The sequence below is a fragment of the Aethina tumida genome, chromosome 2 (genome assembly GCF_024364675.1).
Source record: "Aethina tumida isolate Nest 87 chromosome 2, icAetTumi1.1, whole genome shotgun sequence".
Classification (NCBI taxonomy): domain Eukaryota; kingdom Metazoa; phylum Arthropoda; class Insecta; order Coleoptera; family Nitidulidae; genus Aethina; species Aethina tumida.
The window spans coordinates 6,648,494-6,673,050 of record NC_065436.1 but is presented as its reverse complement, the minus strand read 5'-3'; the positions used below and the strand labels follow the sequence as shown (position 1 = coordinate 6,673,050).

The 24,557-nt window shown below is 23.8% G+C and overlaps 1 protein-coding gene across 1 annotated transcript in view; it reads right to left on the bottom strand.

Moving 5' to 3' along the window:
* Positions 1-23,443, bottom strand: part of LOC109605141 (cysteine-rich motor neuron 1 protein) — a 330,447-nt gene extending 307,004 nt beyond the window's left edge. Inside the window, exon 1 of the mRNA XM_049963877.1 lies at positions 23,224-23,443. Coding sequence (XP_049819834.1) covers positions 23,224-23,269 — 46 coding nt within the window. The 5' untranslated portion in view covers positions 23,270-23,443. The remainder of the gene's footprint in view (positions 1-23,223) is intronic.
* Positions 23,444-24,557: the final 1,114 nt, after the last annotated feature.

The window sequence follows — 24,557 nt, the reverse complement described above, 5'->3', positions numbered from 1 at the left end:
ATGTATTGTAATATTGATAATTTCTTAAGAATTTTTAATAATACTGTTATATTAATAAATCGTATATTTTTATTTCCTCCATAAATTAAAAAATAAAAGTCAATCCTTTCTGTGATCACGTACTTATGTTATTACGTAGTTTGAATGCAGTATAGAAGAATTACTAATTGATAGTAGAATAAAATTAAAAAAAATTAACTGTTAAAATTTTCAATTAGAATTAGTTATAATATAATCGAAGCACAGTAATTTAATATAATTCATATTATACTTTAAATGTTTTAAGATTAATTTATAAAATTGTAATAGTAATAAATAATATATTTTTGCAATTATAATTAAAATAAGTTATTATTATGACAAAATACCTAATAATTGTAATATTAATTAATTAAGTTAGAAAGTTTGTTATTAATGCTATAAAATAGTAAATTAATTTCTTCCCTTTGAAACAATATAGAATAAGTTATTTTATAAAACAAGAATATTAACTATAGTTCATCTACATAAGGTACGGAGTAATATAAACAAATTTAGTGTAGTTAGTTATAGTTTTAAATACGGCCCTGTTGGAAATCACATTTAGTGTGTGTACCTTGAGTGAATGTAAATAATCTGATTAAAACAATGCACTAAGTAGAGAATTTATACTACATTTAATAAAAAACATCAATAATTTATTAAGAATTTTTTGTAATATTAATATAATTGTAAATAATATATTTCTAGTAAACTTAAAAGGTTTAATAATGTTTAGGTCTGTAACGCCAGAATATGCGAAAAAGTATTTGTTTTTTATATTTTTATATAAATACATTAAATTTTTTATACTAAAAGTAATAATATATACTATATTGTTTTATTTTATCTCCTAACCATAACCACAAAAAAATCCTTCCTCATAAAAAAATATTATCTTTTTTAAATTTATAATTAGAATTATTTATAATTATGACAATTAATATAAATTTTATGAACAATAACAGAATAAAATAATTTTAGAGGATAAACTGTTTTTGTTTATTTTGCTAAACCATTGTTAATATAATTTCTTGTTATAAACTGTATGCTTAATGATTCAAAGATAAAAACACAATAAAATGTAAGTTTGTGTTTATATTATTTGATAGGGCAATATAATGAAACATTATGATTATTATTAAATTCACAATAACCATGCAAGTTTTTATTATGTGGTTAAAAACTGTTTTATAACAGATGAATTTTTTTATAGTAAAATAAAACGTTTTATTTTTGGAAATAAAGTATTTCGTTACAAAAATTCAGTGGCTCAAATTAATTTAGTTTATTGATTTTTATAAGTTTAATAAATTTGGCAACCAATTTTGTCTAAATTATTACCAGTAATTGGATGAGTTGACAAAATTAAATTCGTTAGTATTAACAATAATTAAAATGAATGATAAATATCTAAAATGTTAATCAAATAGGTTTATTACCTCTCAGATAAAATATGTTGTAACAATTCTTTGAAAAGTTATTAAGTGTAAAAAGCTAGACAGTTAATCAAGGATGTAAACTACATAAAAAAATTTATGGTTACATTTCATTTCAATTTTATGTGAACAATAAATTTATTCGTGTAATAATATTTTGCAATTAGCAAAGCAATTAAACAATATTTTTGCTTCATACGAGCAAAAAGGTCCTTGTTCCAATTACATAAATTAGGAGCATTCCACTTTTTGTTTATTTAATTCATACATATCTCAATTAAAGTCAAAATATTGCTCAATTAAAATAATTTATATCGATTAGCTTATCAGTGTGTAACTAATAAATTTTCAACCGACTATGAAATTGTCAATTATAGAAAAAAATAACAGTTCACTCGTCATTGCGACCTTAATAAACTTTTTTTTATTTACTGCTTCAATGTCACAAAAAATGTGATAAAGGTATTTTTATTTGGATAAACAAAAACCAAGTGTATGACAACATTCCAAACATTCTTTAGTTTGATAAGCATTTATGGTATCAAATTTTACAACGAATGCAAATGTTTGCGGAGTATATTGCCAGGTATCTACATAAAAATGGAAAATGAAAACTTTGACAAATCGGTCTATTTTAGTAAATGATATAATGCTGCCTTTAAATTTATTTAAAGCTACGACGAATACATTTAACTAGTTACTTTACTTACAACTTGGAGAGGACATAATTTACCTGAAAAATATAAAAACTTATGTTAATATAATATGTTACGAGGAGAAACGATGAGGTAGTAATCATAGATCTATAAAATTTGCTTAATAACCAGTGCACCATTTGGCGTCATCAATGTGCAATATTAAAACTCCTATCTCAATTGCATCGGGAACGTGATTTTTCAAACCACTGAACCGCACCATCATATTAAAGGAATGAACGATGTAATTTAAACACAGGTGTTGCAACAGGAGCATGTAGCAACTATCTACGACAGGAATATTACAGTAGTCAAAGCTGGGAGGAATTCGTTTCCTCTTGTAGGTCCAATTAAAAATAAAATGTTTGTGGAGGACGCCAAATTTTATTGTACAGTGGTGGAAAAAGGTAAGGAATATTTTTAAAAATTGGATTTCTGTCCCTTTTTATCGGATACGTCCTTTTGAATTGGAATATTATTTTATTTGTGGTCAATTATATTTAAATTCTTAACATTTTCGGTCGGTTTCGACGCTCAAAAAATGCCACTTGTCATGGACTAAATAAATTTTCCATACTTTTTTCCACCACTGTAAGTACGAAAACATACTTTAACTTACTTAGAATAAATATAATTAGAAACTGCCGATAACTAGGCACTCATTTTTAACAGCCATCATTATTCATCCTGATTGTGCGTTTAATTAATTATAATTCTAGTTTATCCTTTTACAGAGCCTAATTAATTTAATTAATACCACTAGATCATTATAATGCAAAAATCCGACCGGATATTGGATGCCATAATTCTGAATATTTTACTTAAATTCCCATTATTAATATGATCCATTACAAGATCCAATTTGTCACAATCATTTAACTATTTATATTCGCAATGTTATTTATAACGTCTACTACCAGTTTTACAAGATGTCAATTATTTGTAATAAAGTAGTAGGACGACCTACTGTGCACGAATAACATCTCTCGACAAGAGATGAACAAAAAAAAACTTAATAATGACTGCTACTTGTTATGTCTTTGTACTTATATATCTCTTGTAAAATCAAAATTTTAATATGTAATCGATTATATATTTAACACAAAAGTTTATCATATAAATATAAATTTATGAATCACAGATTAAGTGAAAAATGATTACTGTTTAAATAATTATGTATATTAAAATGTTTACATTCCAATAACTTGTAAATGTATCAGTGACATGTGTAATTATTTACTTGAGTAATTATTTACTTTTAAGTAATAAATTTTTGGAATTTTTTTTATTATTTGAGTTATTTGTAACTTAAATTAATAAACTGTTGATATCTGAACTGCATTAAATTGTTATTTTTAATAAACAGTCCTGTTTTGATGAAATATTAAATTCATTGTGGTTTTATTTAAATATTTGTGGAACTGGAACAGTTGTAAAATGTAGGGACGATATATGTATGTGTATGTTGATATAAAATCCAATCATAACATTGTTTTTATGAGATTTATGAAAGTATTTTTAAACATTGTCTGCTAAAAGTGTTAAAAATGTTACAAAGATAATAATGGAATTAAAAATATATTATTTATTATTCCTAAAATCAAAAATGTTGAGTCTTATTCCTTTCTTTATATATTTGACTTTCATTAGACTTAAATAATAATAATAATAATAATTAAAAGCATTTTCTTTATTAATTTTAAATATAATAAGACGTAAAATGTTCTTTATATAAATTAAAATAAAGTAAATTTGATTTAAAAAATAATAATAATAACAAAATTCAAAATATTTTTTATATTATTTTGTACTTTAATTAAACTTAAAATTATAACTATATAAACTGAATATAATAAATTTAAGTTCGTTAATATTCAAGATAAAATATTCTTTATATAAATTAAAATCATGTTAATTTAATTTAAAAAAAATTAATAATAACATAATTGAAAGCATTATCTTTAATATTTTTAAATTTAATTAGAGGTAAACTTAATATATATACCATATAAACTGAATATAATAAATTAATGTTCATTTAATTTAAAATGTATAAATATAATGAGTCATGAATCTAAAATATAATTACACAAACTATTCATTTACTTTAATAATATAAAACGTAAATAAATTGAAATAATGAGTATATCATTTAAAATAAATAGTAATAACAATGTTTAACAACAACAACTTTTTTATATCTGACTTAAATAGACTAATATTTGTAATATGTAACAAAAAATGTTATTTATATAAATTAAAATAATGTGAATTTAATTTAAAAAAAATAATAATAACATAATTGAAAGCATTTTCTTTATTATTTATAAATTTAATTAGACGGAAACTAAAAATATTAACTATATAAACTGAATATAATAAATTTATGTTCATTTAATTTAAAATATATACATATAATTAGTCATGAATTAAAAATATAATTATGGAGATTACTCATTTACTTTAGTAATATAAAGTGTAAGTTATATAAATTGAAATAATGAGCATATACTTTAAAATAAATGGTAATAACAATGTTCACAGAAACTTTTTTATATTTGACTTAAATAGACCAACATTTATAATATGTGAGACAAAATGTTCTTTAAATAAAATTAAATTAAATTAAAATAATGTTAATTTAATTAAAAAAAATTAATAATAACATAATTGAGCATTTTCTTTATTATTTGTAAATTTATATAAACGTAAACTTAAAATATTAACTATATAAACTGAATATAATAAATTGATGTTCATTTAATTTAAAATATAATTACAGAGACTATTCATTTACTTTAGTAATATAAAGTGTAAGTTACATAAGTTGAAATAATGAACATATACTTTAAAATAAATAGTAATAACAATGTTCACAGGAACATTTTTATATTGGACTTAAATAGACCAACATTTATAATATGTGAGACAAAATGTTCTTTATATAAATTAAAATAATATGAATTTAATTTAAAAAAATAAATAATAACAAAATTCAAATTAATTTTAATACTATTTTTTTCTTTAATTAGACATAAACTTGAAATATTAACTATATAAACTGAACGTTCATTTAATTTAAAATAAACATTCATTAAATTCAAAATTCCTTTTTTTATATTTGACTAATTTGTCAGAGACTCCTCCTTTGCTTTAGTAATATAAAATGTAAGTTATACAAATTTAAATAGACTAAAATTTTTAATATGCATGGCCAAATATACTAAAAAATTAATATAACAAAATTCAAAGAATTTTTTTTATTTTTGATTCATTAACTTTTGTAATATAAAGTGCATGTTTTATAAATTTAAATATTGAATGTTCCTGATAACTTTCTTATATTCAATTTGAGTGATGCGCTTTTAATTAAAAAAATAGAAATAACAAACTTAAGACTTTTTTTGTTTGACTGTAATTACAACTAAAAATGTAACTACACAGAATATTTACCTATTTTTAACAAGGCAGAATGTTCTTTATATTAACTGAATGTAATAAATTCAGCATATTTGACTTTAATTAGACATAAATTTAAAAATTAATTACATTAAATAGTTATTTTTAGTAAAATAAAATTATTTATATAAATTAAAACAATGTGCATTTATTTAATTTATGGCAAAATAAATAGTAATAATAATGTTGAGTATAACTTTTATTACATTTGGCTCTAATTAAGCTTAAAATTAAAATATTACTTCAATGAATAGTAATATTAATTAATTAATAATAATACTAACAATCTTCAGAGTGAACTTTTATTATATTTGACTTTAATTAGGTCTCGTAATAAATATAATCACAAAGAATAGTCAGCACATCCGGCCGATGTTAATTAACCTTGCCTGATATTTATATTATTATATTTTTCATCCCGTGTATCATCATCCATTGTTTATATTCCGATACAGAAACCAATCATACCAGTTATAGATTCGAAGAATGAATATTCATTGCAATGGCCGGCAAAGATCAATGGAAATTTAATCTATAATTGTCAAACGCACCATTTAAGAGACAACCTCGACGTCGCTTATGCTTTAATGCGATGATCAGTTTTATTTTTTGCATCCCGCATTCTACATTTCAATTAATTTATATCGATCGCGGCCCATTCATTATTTATTAAACTATTACGTAGCACTAATATCGAATTGTTACCGTAATGGGCATGTAATGGGTACAAAGTTCTTTCCGGGCTGTGATCTGTAACAAGTGCCGCTGTGCAAGGCAGTCAGATAAAAATAACAATATATACAGTGGTGGAAAAAAGTCTGGAATGTTTTTAAAAACTGGATTTAACTCCTTAGGATTTTTCATATCTGTTGTTATGGTGTTAAACAAATTTACTTGTTGGTATTGACACATTTGTTGACTTGGAAAAAAGTATGGAATATTATTTTTTTCCACGACTATAGACACATTAAGTTATAATAAACGTCAACGCCAAAAAATGCTGAAGGTATTCTCCAAATTGAGTTGAGTGACCTTTAATTGAAGCTGAAGTAGCCATTTCAAGCAGTACTATTTAATACATATTGGCTGAAAAATTTGGTACAAGAAAGCAACAACTGTTTGACTATGTTACAAAGTAATGAAGTCGTGTTTTTACGTCCATTTATAAGCTAACATTGGTCCACCACTTCACACCTGTGATTTTTTGTGAAGGAACAGTCAAAACAATCGACAATGGACAATGAGGGGAGAGAATTGGCTCCAAATAAGACGAAAACCTTTCCATCTTTAGGTAAGTATTTAAGACAATTAAATTAAGATGTAATCTTCTGGTTACTTTCATTGAAATTGAATTTTGCCCGACTATTCTTAAAGTGGTTAATAAAACCTCTTTTAAGGTTCTTTAGGTAAACCTAAAATACGTACAAAATAAGGAAAACTATTGCATATTCAACTCGGAGTTTACATTTTTTACTTATTCACGTTCATTTCAGATTTCAGCTCTTAAGGAAATGTTTTCCCGTTATGAATAATTAATATGTAGTCGTGCAACTTCTTTGAAAATTTAGACTAACTCGAAACTAGTTATTTACTTAATGCAATGCACGGTAATTTTTCAATAAATATTAATATCAGTGTGCAAACATTATACGTAACTAGTTCGAAAAAGTCAGACCACGAAATGATGTAAATTGCTTCTGGCATGTAATTCGCACTTAATACGCAGAGAGAATGTGGTGGGTAGACTGGTATTCTTACAGAATATCTTTTATGAAAATTATGATTCATTTACATGTTGTCTTTAGCACCATATTCAATTTACACTAACTATTCCTTATAATCATTTGTAAATTGTTTCCAACTCATAATTAAGATATTTAATTTTAACACCATTACCTTTCCCACTAATATTGTAGATTAGTCATTGTGCTCGAGGAGCATTTTTTCGACAAGCAGTGTATGCAAATCTAGAGGCGAGGAAATTATAAATTACCTGGTGACAGTTTCCAGCGGATAAGAGAGTAGTGTTCCATATAATTAATTAAAATGAGTCACGGTAAAGAATACTAAATGATATATTGCGCCCTGGATATTAGAAAGCAATTGAATTTGTGCCAAACTTCAATTATTATTAGCATTATGAACTCGATTTAACGGGGAGAAAATCGTACCAATAATAATAATTTAAACAACAACGATTTTGAGAGTGTTTAACCAGTTAAAACATCCAGTTGACAGAAAATGACAACACACAATTTTTTAAAAATATACGTGTTGTATGATAAAACAAATAAACCAGTCAGTGATGAAAACACAGACAAATTTAATTAGTCCGATTGCAGGAAAAATAATCGGTATTTAAACAATGAAACTGCCTTAGTTGTTTATTATTATTTTAATAAAAAGTATATTACACGTCACTTTATTAAAAGAAGGATCCTTCTCGAGAAGTATGTTAGTTGTAATGTTTTGGCGAGTACAAAAGCCAAATCTCAATCCAATTGAAAACTTTTGGAATAAAATTGACCAGAAAATCCATACAAATTTGAGTTCAAAATCAGTGCAAAGAAATATCGAACGATTATATTGAAGAGCTACTGAAATCAATGAAGAAAAGGAGTTTAGAAGTATAGTAATAGGTATACTAATAGATACTAAATAAAGGACGTCTAAATCTAGATAAGGTTATTTTGTTTTATAATTGACCCTTTATTTTTTTCAAATCATAAATACCTTACTAAATCCACTAATAAATAATTGTATTGAGATAATGTTGTTATCAACCATACTGCATAACTGACAATAATATGGATATTTAAACGTACAGTTTTGTCAAGACAAATGAAAATTTGGGGGATAAATATCCAATTATTAAAAATATTCCATACTTTTTTCCACCACTGTACGTCTTTTCCAAAATCCCGAAATCAATTCACGAAAATTTAAAATTAATTTAACGAAATAGCAATAAATACCTAACTAAACCCACTAATAAACAAGTATATAGAGGTAATATTGTCATCAAACATAACTGACAAAATTACATGAATATGAATGAAAAATGAAAATTTGGGAATTATTAAAAATATTCCATACTTTTTTCACCACTTCTTTTCCAAAATCCCGAAATCTATGCCAACCAAATTTAATATTAATTTAACAAAATATTAATAAATACCTAACTAAGCCACTAATAAACAATTATATTGAGATAATGTTGTTATCAAACATAAATGACAATAATATGGATATATAAAAGTTCAGTTTTATCAAGAAAAATGAAAATTTAGGGGATAAAAATCAGATTATTAAAAATATTCCATACTTTTCTTCACCACTGTACGTCTTTTCCAAAATCCCGAAATCAACTCACCAAAATTTAAAATTAATTTAACGAAATAGTAATAAATACCTAACTAAACCCACTAATAAACAATTATACTGAGATGATATTGTTATCAAACATAACTAACAATAGTATGAATATTTACAAATACAGTTTTATTAAGACAAATGAAAATTTGGGAGATAAATATCCAATTATCAAAAATATTCCATACTTTTTTCCACCACTGTACGTCTTTTCCATAATCCCGAAATCAATTCACCAAAATTTAAAATTAATTTAACGAAATAGTAATAAATACCTAACTAAACCCACTAATAAACAATTATATTGAAGTAATGTTGTTATCAAAAATAACTGACAATAATATGGATATTTAAAAGTACAGACAGACAAATGAAAATTTAGGGAATAAAAATTCAATTTTAAAAAACATACCATACTTCTTTCCACCACTGTACGTCTCTTCCAAAATCTTGAAATCTATTCCATCAAAATTTAAAATTAATTTAACAAAATATGGATATTTAAACGTACAGATTTATCAAGAAAAATGAAAATTTATTGGCTAAAAATACAATTTTTGAAATTAATCCATACTTTTTTCCACTACTGTACATTTTTCAAAAATTAATTAGCAAAAAGTAATAAAAGTTATGTGTTAATTGAAATTTTATTCTTGATTTATTTCGAAAGAATTAAAGTTGGTGGTCTGAGAACGTAAGATAAAAACACATTTATATGTATATTTTAAATATGAAAATAATATACCAAAACTAAATGGCATTAACCTTAAAATTATCTTAATTTTGAATATTAACCTTGCTAAATGAAATATGCCAACAGGTACTAAAAAACTAACTGAACATTTCATTCATTTTATAACTGCTCAATGTTGATTTAATAAATTCCCCGTTTGTTTAATCTATTAAGGTCGAGTACGGATTCGAACAAATCCTGCACTGAGTTAGATGTGATAAATTAATAATTTTTTAATTTCAAAATAGATAAAAAATAAACAAAACGACGTTTTACAAAAGGAAATCCGATGAACGAATACGGTGTATATTATATTTGCAAATCCAATTGCATTAGTAAGTTCTATTTTAAACTCGACGGTCTACTTCCAAAGCGAGGTCACGGTCAAGTATGTATCGAAATAATGTCTAAGATAAATGAAAATGTTACACGAAAATCATCAACAATGTATTGGAAATACGTCGAGACGTCAGTCGAGTCGAAACACATTTCGTTTCCAACGGATTCCGATTAAATGTTTCAGTTTTCTAAATACGTTTTACAAAATTCCAAGAACGTTTCGTCCTAACTAAGATTTTAAACCACCTGTAACCATTTAATAATAGAAAGCAAATATTGAAAACGTGCCAGATATCTAGGTGACATTATTTTATCATTCATAAGTTTTGGCATGTTTATCATAAACAAAAGGCTAAGACGTACGAGTACCAAAAATATATTATTAAATGCGAGTTAAGTGCTGTTATCAGTTGTTTAATTATATCAAATATTATATTAAATTGTTAATAATCACTTTTTTATCACATATAAATAAACCTATTATAAACTCAAATAACACTATTATAGTTTACACTATTAAGTCTGTAAAAGTGATACTTTTTATTAAATTTTATGACCACTGTAAACATGTAAGTATATACTACATTTCAACTTGAAAGTATGAAATATTTATTTATTTGTTGCAAATGTTATTTAATGTTTTCTCTAATCTGTTGCAAATCTGAACAAATCTAATTTACATCAAGATAGGTCCATTAATCACAATGATCATTATGTTCACGTGCTATAATGTTGAACAAACTTGGTCCTTTTGGTCTCAGTGATAGTGTTATTAATTTAATTGAGAATTATGTATGAAACAGAACTTGTTACGTCAACTACAACGAATTTAGATCTCAAACACTCACTGGATCCTCTGGTGTACCGCAGGGGTCTAACTTGAAACCCCTATTATTGCTTTTATTCATCAATGACTTGTTGAGTTACTGAAGCTTCATATAATACTCACATAAGACCATATATAAGTGTCGATTGGACCTACATATGAGAATTTTTACATACGCAAGCTCTCCAGCCCAATCAATCTAATTCCAAGAAAATTCACAGAACTTGCAGTCTAAACAATGGTGTCTTAAGCAAACTTAGATCTGTAGTTGGGCTCCATTATCTGAGTTCAACAACATACATACCAGGATTATTATTATTATTAGTAAAAGGGTTTCTGGGAACTAACGTGGCACCACTAAGCTTATCACAAACTTCCTCCTGCGATTTCCAAGACAAAACAATTGTGTCATCAGCAAAATGTACAATTATCTTTTGTAGAATGTTGGATAATGCATTTGTATAAAGAGACCACAGACCACTCTATAAATAGAAAACTCTACATGAATGAACATCACTGGAACCGACCTAATTAATATGATAAGGGCAATTTAAAATATTACCTATCAATTCAGCACAGTAAATAAAATCAGAAGATGAGTCGAAAAACAGCATTGATGTCACACATTCTTCGTTCATTTCTAATTGTTGACTTACTTTTTCTGACTTCATTTTGACTGTCAAAGACAAATAAAATAAAAACTCATTGATGAACCTGTGTTGCATAATAATTGTAACTAATTAAATAAATCCTGTATAAAAAAAGAAGCCTATTTCCAGATCAATGTTTTGCCAATTTCGTCCTAAGTTGGCAAAACATCTGACGGCAAAAGTTACAACTCAAACAAATTTTGTGCACCGCAATTAATTCCGTACAACAAATAATTGGATTGAACTTATTTTCGGACTGTTTGTTGTCTTGAAACAAGAGAACAAACTTTTGACGTCACAATTAATTGGTAATTATAATTTTCTCTGTTGTGTTTGTTTTGTTAACTTTCAACGGGGACGTGAAATTTATTTTTTTATAAATCTCTTCAGTATTCAAATTGTAAAACAATTAAGTGGCATTAATTATTTAAATTAAATTTACTCGTTTTGTTTTCTTTAAGTAATACATAAGTCTGTTTGCTTTATTAATACATATAAGTACCATTATCAATGTAGATATAGTGTGTCAAAACAATTAAATTAAATAATAATTTATCAGTCCCAGTGTTCAACTCGTGGTTTTTAAAAATCACACAAACTTGATTGATAATTTATTCACTGTAAAATGCGACTAGTATTAATTAGTTAATTTTATGGCGGAGTAATCAAGACCGCATAAAGTTCCAATATTATTTATTACAAGTTTATTAATATTCATGTTAAATCGATACCATTAACACTAAAATTAATACTGAAAGTCAAATTACAAGAAACATTGATGTATCGATTAGGTTTATGACCGTTACACATTGAAATGAACAAAAAAATGTTATATGTTGATTTTACTGTTGCATTTTATGTCCCGTATCGATGTCAATAGTGTCCTTAACATTTTGTTAGGTACACATATTTCATATTTATACAGATGGTAATTTGTTATTAAAAAGTAGTTTTGAATAAATAAACGTGTGTTGTATGGATGTAACTTATGACATTGATGTGAAATCCTCATAGAAACATATTTAAGATAAAATAAAATTAGAGAATTTTTAAGTAAATATTTAAATTCCTAAATTTATTAAGTATAAATATTTATTACAATACAATTGACAATGTATAATTTATTGCCTTAGCTAATAAATATTATATTTATTAATATGCATTCAACAAACGGTGCCAATAATGACAGTGTGCTTGAATAATATTATCCTATTAATTTGTCAAAATCAAACGTTGGCATTTGATTTGTTGATGTTGGTGCTGGGTCTTAAACCGGTCAAATTTGTCACATTATCTCACCAATAGTTAAATAAGTACCTAACAATTATAATGATTACTGTCTAGTTTTTAATTGTTTTAACTACTGTGTTATTAATTATTATTATTTATTTTATACAGAGAAATACAAATAAAAATAATTTCATATTTCAGAATATTTATTAAGACTGACTGTTAAATTTGGATGAAACAAAATATAAATGTTAAATTTTGTCCATCTAACTAAATTCTGTTATTAAGTTACTATGTGTCAAATTGCCGGTACTATATGATACTATCAATTATATTTTCAATAGATAGGTGATCTTTTGATATCTCATTTGAAAAATATTTTTAATCTCTATTGAATGTTATTTTGCACGTGGGTAATGTTATCGGTTATTCATTTAATATGTTAGGTAAACTTCCAATGACAAACTATTTTGCTTTTATTACAATAATTTTCGATATTCCTATAAGATAAATCAACGGTTTTAGTACTTCATTTATTACTGAATTGTAGCTTGTGTACAAAATGATTTAACACCTCTCTATATATTTTTCTTAATAGAGCATCCTGTATATTATATATAAAATAAATAATGACAACCCTTATTTGTATTCTCTTATATTTTGAAATTTTTTAACTCTCCTTAGAGATAATATTTCATAATGATCAATACAGCTTTTTATAGAAAATTTAACGTACTACAAAAAATGTCTCTTACAGTTTTTTGATATATTCATTTTTTCAAAAGTTATTTAACATGAAAGTTGAATTGACTTGAAATTTTGTCATTTTTTCATTTTCTGACGCAACCATTAACTTTATGGGAAAATTTTATAGGACATTTTTTCATCATCAAAAGATCATAAATTATCTGCAGAAAACTAAAAATTTTATTAAATAAATGTTATTTTACTGATTAAAATTAAACAATTTATTTAAATAAATAGATTTTTACTAAAAATATTAATTGTTTATTATAATCAAAGTAGTATATATCGTTACACTAACAGACTTTTATATTTTTTTATATATATTATACAAAAAATTCATAAAAAATAATTAAATTTTTTATATCACTTATAAAATAAAAGGGGTCAAAATACGAGGTGTTTATATGATGGGTGTTCAAATTTTTGGCAATTACAACACGTCTAAAGATTTTTATGAAGAAAACACAGCCCTTAAATATAAATTTCAAACATTGTTTCTTTCTATATTTCTGTTACTTTTGGTCCAATTGTGTTTCAATTTGGTATGTGTTATCCTAAAATGCATACCTATAGTTCATTGTAATATATTTTTACAATACTGTTACAGTGATATAGATTTTGTTGGGAGTTATCTTTTTTTTCTACCCCTATTTTCTACGTCATTAAAAATTAAAACTATTAAGCTTTTCGTATTTCCTGCACAATTTATAAGAAAAAAGTACACTTGATTAATTATTATTATGACAATCGTTTTTGAGATATTTCAGTTTTAATGTTCATTTTAATTTTCTTCAAACATTAAAACTCAAATATATCAAAAACGATCGTGTTAATCAAAATTATTCAAGAGCATCTTTTTATTCTAAATTGTATAGAGAATACGAAAAACTTAACAGTTGTAAAAAATATGCAGTGGTGTAGAAAATAGGGTGAGAAAAAGACGAACACCCCCACTAATCTACGCTACTGTATCATTTTGAAAAAAGTTTATTATATTGAATTGAAGAAGCTGTATTTTCTTTAGAAAAAACCTCAGAAAAAAATTGAATTTAGATTTTCTTTATTTTTGGACGTTTTCTAATTGTTTCTGAATTTTGACCACCCATTTTGCAAAGTCCTTGTTTAATCAATAACCCTGTACATTATCAAATGTCACCCATTATCTATTTTGGGCGTAAAAAAAACAGACTAGGAAGTATATGTGAAAAATATTAAATTCGAAATGGATTAAAAAATTAATCAGTAAAAAACTGGAAATGAATTAAGAAATAGTCACTAATAGACCTTAATTTGGCAGTCTGAATAAGTAATGAAGAACTGTGACGTCTAGGCGTGTTATCTGTGGCGAGTAAGAGATTTTTTATGTTATAAATAACCAATTATTTAAATTTTATCCTTATTTTATCTATTAATGGGAAAAAATTATTTGAAATTGATATACTGGTTTAATTTAGAAGAAACACAAAGATACGTTTAAGTCGTTCTTTGTGTTTAAAGTCAAACAACGGAAATGTCACAACGATAAAAAATATATTTATATACGGGTAAATTATTGTGTTCCATTATTAATGTGCCAAAAAAATGTGTCAACATAAAAATAATACTCATTCATTAATACATGTTAATTGATGAGTTTGAATACGTAATGAAGGAGTGTGACAGTTGAGTGTAGGTAAGTTCCATAAAATTTGGAATTATTTAAATTTTATCGTCAATCAACTCATCCATAAGGTTTTGGTGTATTCAAATTAAAATGGGTACTACTAAAAATATAAAGATATGTTTCGTTAGTTCAAATAATTCAATTAATCTTCAACTACATATGGCACAGTGGTGGAAAAAAGTATGGATAATTTATTTATTTGTTACACATATTACTTAATGTATAATTAAGGTGTTTCCTTTTTGTAATAAAAATTCAATTTTGTCTTTGTCAAAGTATAATAATTCATAAAAAATAATAATATATAATATAATATTAAAATAATATAATATCCCATACTTTATTCCACTACTGTATATATAATTATAGCAATCGAAAAGCATTTAATCCGACTATATTTTGAGAGAGACATTATGCACGACAGAGACAGTACAAGTCTGCAAATTTGCTCCGTAGTGGGAATCTTTTACTGTCTCTGTCATGCATGATGTCTCTTTCAAAATTCAGCAGGTTCAAAGGCTTTCCAGTCGATGTATATCAAATAATTATCAACATTATTTATTTGATTTTTAGGACAACTTTATAATAATCATATTTGACTAAGAATCGATTAAAAATCAACTATCCCTGAAATGAGGGGATGTGTAATAAATTCACTTATCCATATTCCGATTGTTATTGCCCTCCTGTCGTTGGCTCCATTACCGGAATTCGTTGTCTAGTGTGAAATTTACTATAAGTTATCTACACCGTAAATCTTCAGATCGTCTTATAATTTCCCTTAACAACTTAATTACTATGGGAATGACACCAGAGTTGTAGCGGCTTTGTAACGCCCCCTTTATGAATTATTCACGTCCTGAGCTAATAATTGCGGTATGAGCCAATATTAATAAACAAAATCGTAGACGTGAACTCGGATGTGCATTAAAACAGTCAACTTTTAATCACTTCCTAGTCGTATACTACCACCAGGAAATGGTTGTTATAAAAAAAAAAAATAAAAATTAGGTAATACGTTCAAAAGTTGCAGCACGTATCTTTTGCCCAACCGTATTGCATTAATTAAAAGCAGGAACGAATTCCTATAATTAGCTAATTAAACATAATTCGACATTCCAAGCACATCAATTTTTTCTTCGTCAATTTACTACGGCTGTAGTTTATTTATGCTTGTACGTTGTTTACTTGCAATAATAATTTATTATTTTATTTAGCAAGTTAAAATATTTTATTTGAGTCAACGGTCTACTACGGCATACTATTAACCTGAAACAAATGTACAAACAAGCTTAGAATTACAAAAATCAGCTATTTAGGAAAGACGACACCGAGTATCATTACCAACTTAAACATTATTATTCTCAGAAATCTACACAAATGTAAAATGAATATAAAAAAGATGATGAGAATATTTTAGTTTTAAAAATCTAATTATAGATATACCTTATTGTGCCTTTTGAGCTGATGCAATATTATAACAGACCTAATTAGAAATGATGATACTAATAATAATTTTTTTATCAATTTTTCAACACTACAATTCAAAGAAATCATTTATATCGCTTATTATAAAATAATTAATAGGTAAAAATTTGAATTAAAATTGTTAAATTTAAATTTACATATAAATTTATATTATATTTAAAATTTAACAAATATAGAAACTATAATAATAATAATAATATATTTCCTATATAAATTAAATGTCAATAATATGAGATTACACGTAATATAAAATTGAAATTTGAAAATTAAAAATGTTTTGAAATATTAGAAAATTTGTAACAATTCAACTAATACGTTAAAAATCTGAAAATTTTTTAAAAATTATATATAAAATATATAATAAATATAATAAAATATAATATTATTATATAATATATTATTATATAATATATAATTTATTTATATACACTAAAATTTGCTTCAAATGAATGAACTATATAAAATATCAAAAATTAAAAGTGTGTTAAAAATTGTTAAATTTAAATTTACGACAAATTTATAATATAATGGAAATTTAGCAAATATAAAAACTAAAATAATTAATTAATCATAATATATAAGTTATAGATAAGATGAATTATAGAAAGATAAATTGAATTACAAGAATGTGAAATTACTCATAATATGAAATTGAAATTTAAAAATTAAAAATGTGTTAAAATATTTGAAAATCATAAAATTATAATAATTATAAAATATCAAAAATTGCTAAAATTTATATTATATTTAAAATTTAACACATAATATAATAAATAATATCAATCAAAATAGTTTTACTACTTAAATTAAAAATAATAATACGTAAATGTTACCACAAAGTTAATCATTATATTATTGAAATCTGTCAACAAAAAATAAAAAATATTTCAATTCCATATTTCTCTTATGTGTTTTTATTATTATTTTTTAAATATTTAATAATATTTTGTATATGTTAAAATTTACTTCAAATTTTTAAAACTTTTGAAATTAAAATTTGAAAATTATAAATAAATTGCAACATTTTAAAAATTCTAATAAATATATTATTCATATAATAATTTTTTTGTCAATTTTTCAACCCTACAATTCAAAAAAACCTAAAAATTTATGTCGCTTATTATAAAATAATTAATAGGTGGTCAAAATACAAGGTGTTCAAATTTTGGGACCACTTAGCATACCCATAATAAAGAAAATTTAAATAAAATTATTTTCTGAAGTTTCTCCTGAAGAAAATGTGGCTCCTCATTTATAAATTTCAAAAAATGTTTCTTTCTCATATTTCTGTAACCTTTGACCCAATCGTGTTTAAATTTGGTATATATTATTCTAAAATTCATGTCTAGAATTCAATGGGGTTCACCTCTTTTTGTTGTCTCCTTTTCTACGCTACTGAATATTTTTTAAATTTTAAAATTCAGCTTTTCGTATTCCTTGCACAATTTGGAAGAAAAAAGTACTCTTGATTAATTTTGATTATCACAGGTGTTTTTGAGATATTTCGGTTTTAATGTTTTTTTAATTTTCTTCAAACATTAAAACTCAAATATATCAAAAAGGAGTGTGTTAATTAAAAACATTTAAGAGCATCTTTTTATTCTAAATTGTACAGAGTATACGAAAAGCTATACATTTTTAAAACATATGCAGAGAAGTATATCTAACCACAATAATAATGAATTATTTGAGTTATTATTTTTTTACGAAGGGAAAATATTAAGTAATATTTGTAACAAGTGAATAAATAACTATACTTTTTTCCATCACTATATACGTATTTTTTTTTTTTTTTTTTGACGTCACATTTTATTTTTGACCACTGATGAGCTCTGATTCAAACTCATCTGTCAATTTTAGTGCATCAAACTGTTCGATTAAAAAATTTTCATTAAAATGCCAAAACAAATGTCTAATGTTTACACTGACCGTTTCATATTCAATTAACCGAGGCACTTAAAAAAGCTTATTTTTGTTATTTCATCAAATTTTTGGTCGTCCAACAAAATATTAAAAAAACTGGGAGTGGCCCTTGGGCTGCAGCAGAGAGAACAGAGTTTGGATTTTAGTATGCCAACGATGTGGAGACAATCAAATGGCAGTTGAATAAAATTATCGTGGATACTGGAATCACAGTTTACTTTGTGGCTGCCTTTGTTGAATTACATCATAAGAAACTCAGAACTGAAATTTTAATAACATTTTTGTCACTGTGTATTGAACCTTTTTCTCACTTCCTTTAAATGTGAGGCTTCCTATTAACTGAATAAAATGTTTAAATTCAATGACAAATGAGTTATATTTAAAATTAATTTATAGTTTATAATATAATAACAATGAATAGCTACAAAATCCTTCAAGTAAAAACAATAAATAAACTGATATAAGTTTCTCACTGATATATATTTTTATAAATTTGATTTTTTATTGCTCAAATTCAATTCAATTTTGTTCTTTTAGGCACATTCCACCTTCATCCGTTTGAATTGTATCTGTACCTACTGAATTAATATTGTTACAAGCTCTTCGAACACTCAGCCAGTGAGCAAAAAAAGCTGCCTGTAAAGAATATTGATGTGATTATTTACCAAATTATATTTTATTTATGATACCAAATGCCAAAAACCGAAGATGTGGTTTTAAAATAATGATAAATAAAAAAGTTTCCAACATTATTTTAGCTTTCTTGACGTAGGTTGGAGAGAAATTACAAATTTGTGTATATGAAATGTGTTTGTAGATATTTTATAAACAATTTTATTGAAAACAAGAGAGACAAAACACTCAGAACATGATTCATGCCCTAAAAATTCATCTTTTTTTGGTGACTCCGGGTTAATTGTATGGATCTTAACTACAATAAAATTTATGAAAATAAAGATAATTTGAAAGGTTACTGTTCTGTAAGTATTTAGTTAATTTTAAATTAAGTAAAATAAGTCTGAAAATCTTGTAGCCAGGAAAATGTATACGTAATAAATATTTGTTTTGCCATTTTCCTATTCTAAAGCATCAAATCAACACAAAACAAATGTTTCCCCAAAGCAATGCATTATTAGTTGTAGCATACAATTATTTATGCTTTCTTTATTTTAATTTATCGTTTCAATCGATCGACACATTTTTTTATATTTTTAAATAAATAAGTAGTTTAATTAAAACCCAATATCATAGTTTAATTTTGATTTATTAAAAAACCATTCATTCATATCATTGTTTATTATTATTTACTTTACTGATCTTTTATTTATTTATTTTAAACCAATGAACATTTTCAATCTAAAAATGAAGAATATTATTAAGTACAATTAAGTAAAAATTAAACAGTAATGAAATATAAATATTATCATCATATGATTCATAATACAAAATTAAAATTTATAAATTAAAAATGTGTTGCAATATTAAGAAAGTCATAATAATTTAAATAATTAATCAATATCAGAAATCTGAAAGTATTTTAAAATTATGTACTTTTGTAATTAAAAAAGGGTCTTGAAATTAAAAAGTATACATATATTTGTTCTATAATTAAATTTTAACAACTACAAATATTAATGAATTAAAACATATATATATATATATATTCTAAATAAATTTAATAAGAATGAAATTATAATCTAAAAATTAAAAATGTGAAATATTGAGAAATTCATAATAATTCATAGTTAAATTACACATTTATAGTAAACTATATAAAATATTACAAATTAAAGGAGTGTATTGAAATTGTTAGATTTAAATTTACATATGAATTTATATAATATTTAAAATTTATCGAATATAGAAACTATAATAATAATAATATATTTACTATATAAATTGAATGACAATAATATGAGATTACTTATAATATAAAATTAAAATTTGAAAATTAAAAATGTGTTGAAATATTGGAAAATTTATAACAACTCAGCTAATACATTAAAAATCTAAAAATCATTTAAAAATTCACTATTTATAGTATATACAATACCATTTATAGTATATAATTTGTTGATATACACTAAAATTTGCTTCAAATAATTAGTGATAAAATAAATCAAATTTATACAATGAACTATATAAAATTAAAAATTAAAAAATTGTATTAAAAATTCTTAAATTTCACACAAATTGATAATATAATGGAAATTTAACAAATATAAAAACTAAAATAATTAGTTAATCATGTTCATATCAATTTATATAGATAAATTGAATTAAAAGAATGTGAAATTACTCATAATATGAAATTGTAATTTGAAAATTAAAAATGTGTTGAAATATTTGAAAATCATAATAATTCAACTTATGCATTAAAATCAGAAAACTTTAAAAATTCTGCATTTGTTGTATATTTTGTTGTTGCTATTTATAACATATAATTTTTTATATATGCTAATTAAAATTAAATATTAATAGTAAATCATTTATAAAATATCAAAAATTGAAAGTGCGTGCTAAAATTTATATTATATTTATTAATTTAACACATAATATAATAAATAATATCAATCAAAATATATTTAGTACTTAAATTAAAAAATAAAAATACGTAAATATTACCACAAAGTTTTGAAAGTTTTTTGTATGTTAAAAATTACTTAAAATTTCTAAAACTTTTGAAATAAAGAAAATATTCTGAAACTGATAAATTATAATGTAAATATTGCCACAAAATATTTAAAAAAAAATAAATTAAAATATGAAAATTATAACTAAATTGAACCATTTTAAAAATGTAACAAATATATTATTTATATTATTATTATTATTATTATTATTATTATTATTATTATTATTATTATTATTATTATTATTATTATTATTATTATTATTTTAATTTTTAGGAACACTTTCACACAATTCTAATAATATAATAAATAAATGAATTATATTACAAATATGCTTTTAAATTTTTTAGATTTTTATTCATTTATTTATTATATTATTAGAATTTATAAAATACATTACTAAAGAGAAAATATGTTATTTTTTTTATTTTATTTGTTTATTTTTTCTTACTTTTAATATTTAACTTTTAAAACTATTTTATTTAATTTTGTTTTTTGTATATATTAAATCAGTTTAATAGCAATAAATAATAATAATAATAAAATATTAAAAATTTATAATGTTTTAAGATTGTTAATTCCAAATAAATTTATCTTAGATTGGATTAAATGTTAACATAAATATAAAAAAACAAAATAATTAGTTCATCAGTTGTATGCTAAATTTTCTTCAAATATATATATAATATAATCTTTGGAAAGATCTTCAATTAAAAGAATAAAAGTATAAGATAAATTAAGTGTACCAACTACATAAAATATTAAAATTTCAAAATTTGTCTTAACATTGTATATGTTCAAAGAGGTTTCAAATTTTTTTCTGTGTGTATTTTAAAAAAATATTAATATAGATACATCAACTACAGTATAAAATGATACAAATTAAAAGTATGTTGAAATTGATAATCAATTTTTTTGTATATGTTAAAATTAGCCTCAAATATATTTAATGTTTGAAAATTACTTCAAGTAAAAAAATTAGATATATTAAATGTACCAACTACATAAAATATTAAAATTTAAAAATTTGTCTTAAGATTGTTAATTCCAATGAATTAAACCATAAAATGATAAATATAAAAATTAAATTGGTTGCAAATATTTAATGTTTGTAATTTAAAGAAATGTTAATATAAATATATCAATTATATGGTATAAGATGTTAGAAAGAAGTGTTTTGATATTGTTAATTATTCATTTTTTTGTATATGTTAAAATTTGCTTCAAATATATTTAATATTTAGAAAGATCTTCAATTAAAAAAATTAGAAATAAAAGATAAGTTAAATGTATCAATTACATATAATAATAAAAATTAAAAACATGTCTTAAGATTGTTAATTCCGCAACAATTTTCTTACAACAAATTAAATTTTAATATTTAAAAATAATAACTAAATTATTTAGTTAATCATACATCGTATATGTTAAAATTGGCTTAAAATATTTCATGGTTTTAATTTAAAAAAGTATTAAAAAATACAAAAGTTAAAATTTGATTCAATTTTTGAAATATTAGAAATAAAAGATAAATTAAATGTACCAACTGCATAAAATATTAAAAATTTCAAAATTTGTTTTAAGATTGTTAATTCCACACAAATTTATCTTACAATGAATTAAATTTTAACATTAACAACACAAATTTGTTTCAACAATTAACTAAATTTGTATAAAAATGAAAATAATTAATTGTCATGTAAATAAATAGTAAATTGAAATTTCATAAAAGTAACTAAAGAATATAATTTAAAATATACAGCTAAATACAGAAACTAAAAATTTGAAACACCACAAACACAACATGTGCATTAATTACAACAAACCGGTAAAAATGATGATTTAAGTGAATTAACAATGCAGCAGGTCGTTCGCAAATTAAATTTAGAAATTACTCATTAGCTTAACTAGATCAAACCTAATTGTAAACGTATTTCAGGACAATGATAACTGTGAACTGTGAACGTTATTGGCACTATCCTATACAACAAAAACGAAAAACTCTTGCCTGATATAATTGCTGAGAAAATGAGTAAAACCAATCGGAGCGTCATGTCGATGGTGGCCCGTTTGCTGATCCGAATGCAGAAGATTGCCGGTCTCGTAATTGCACCAAGTCACTTTTTAGAAACTGAACTTATTTCGAATACCGCTTCGGTATCATGAACACGAAAACACGAAGGTACGCAAGACACGAACGCGCATGAACTGCTCAGTACTGACTGCCGCGAAATAGCACCAGTGTGTGGCAGGAGATTCTTCCGGCGTTGCCAATGCGTACGCATTTTCCCAAAGGCGAAGACATTCAAACTACCATACTGAAAGGTATAAAATAACTAACATTGTTGTGTTTCTATCTATCAATTTTAAACAACAAAATAATGTGGCTGATAAGTGAAGCCATTTTTGACTTAACACAACAATTTAGTTTAAATTAATTATTAATTAATTAAATTTTAAAATTAACTAAATCGTGCTCAAATATTTTTGTAATTAGCCAGAAATGTGATTACATTTGCTTTAAATATAATATTAACAAAAACAAATTAAAAAATAATTTTATTACCACCTAAAGTTACTATAATAAATTACAAAAAATATATTTTATGATTAAATCTGACTTAATATAAAAATTTTATCTTTTCTTTTTGCCATCTTGGACGTATAATTTTAATAAAATGTCTAACATTTTAAAATTTACTAAAATTAGAGTGTTATATATAACCTTATTCAACAATTATTCAATTGTCACATGAAAAGTAACTTAAATAAACATTAGTTGCATTGACCTGTGTCATGTGTCCAATTGATTTCAGTCGACTGATCAACAGTCGGTTATTGAAATAAGTCGTTAGTGTGACTAGTTGGTTATTAAAATGTCGGTTATTCCCAACTCTAACGTCTCTTCATCGTTTACATGAGTAGAACACTTGGCAACGTTGTAAGGCAAACATGCATGCATGGAGGAGGTAGTTTTGCTAAGTATATTACTTATTATTGAATAACGTTTACTTTATTACTTTGCATTTACCTAATTGGATTGTTAAAAAACTGGGACGCGATCCATGATTTATTACCAGAAAAAATGGGTATTAAGTTCAGGAAGAATATTAACAGGAGCATTAAACTTAACATGTCGTATCGGGGTAACTGGCAATTTTAATCTGGATTAAAACGTCTAACGGTGAGTTATGGATCAATAACCATAATCAAATGGAAAAATTAATTTAATTTAATACATTATACATTAATATGTATAACAAGGTGTAATGTGGTTTTCTTACATTAAATTCAAATAAATAAATTTAGTGTAAACCTTTATTTTTAATCAATTCTAGTTAT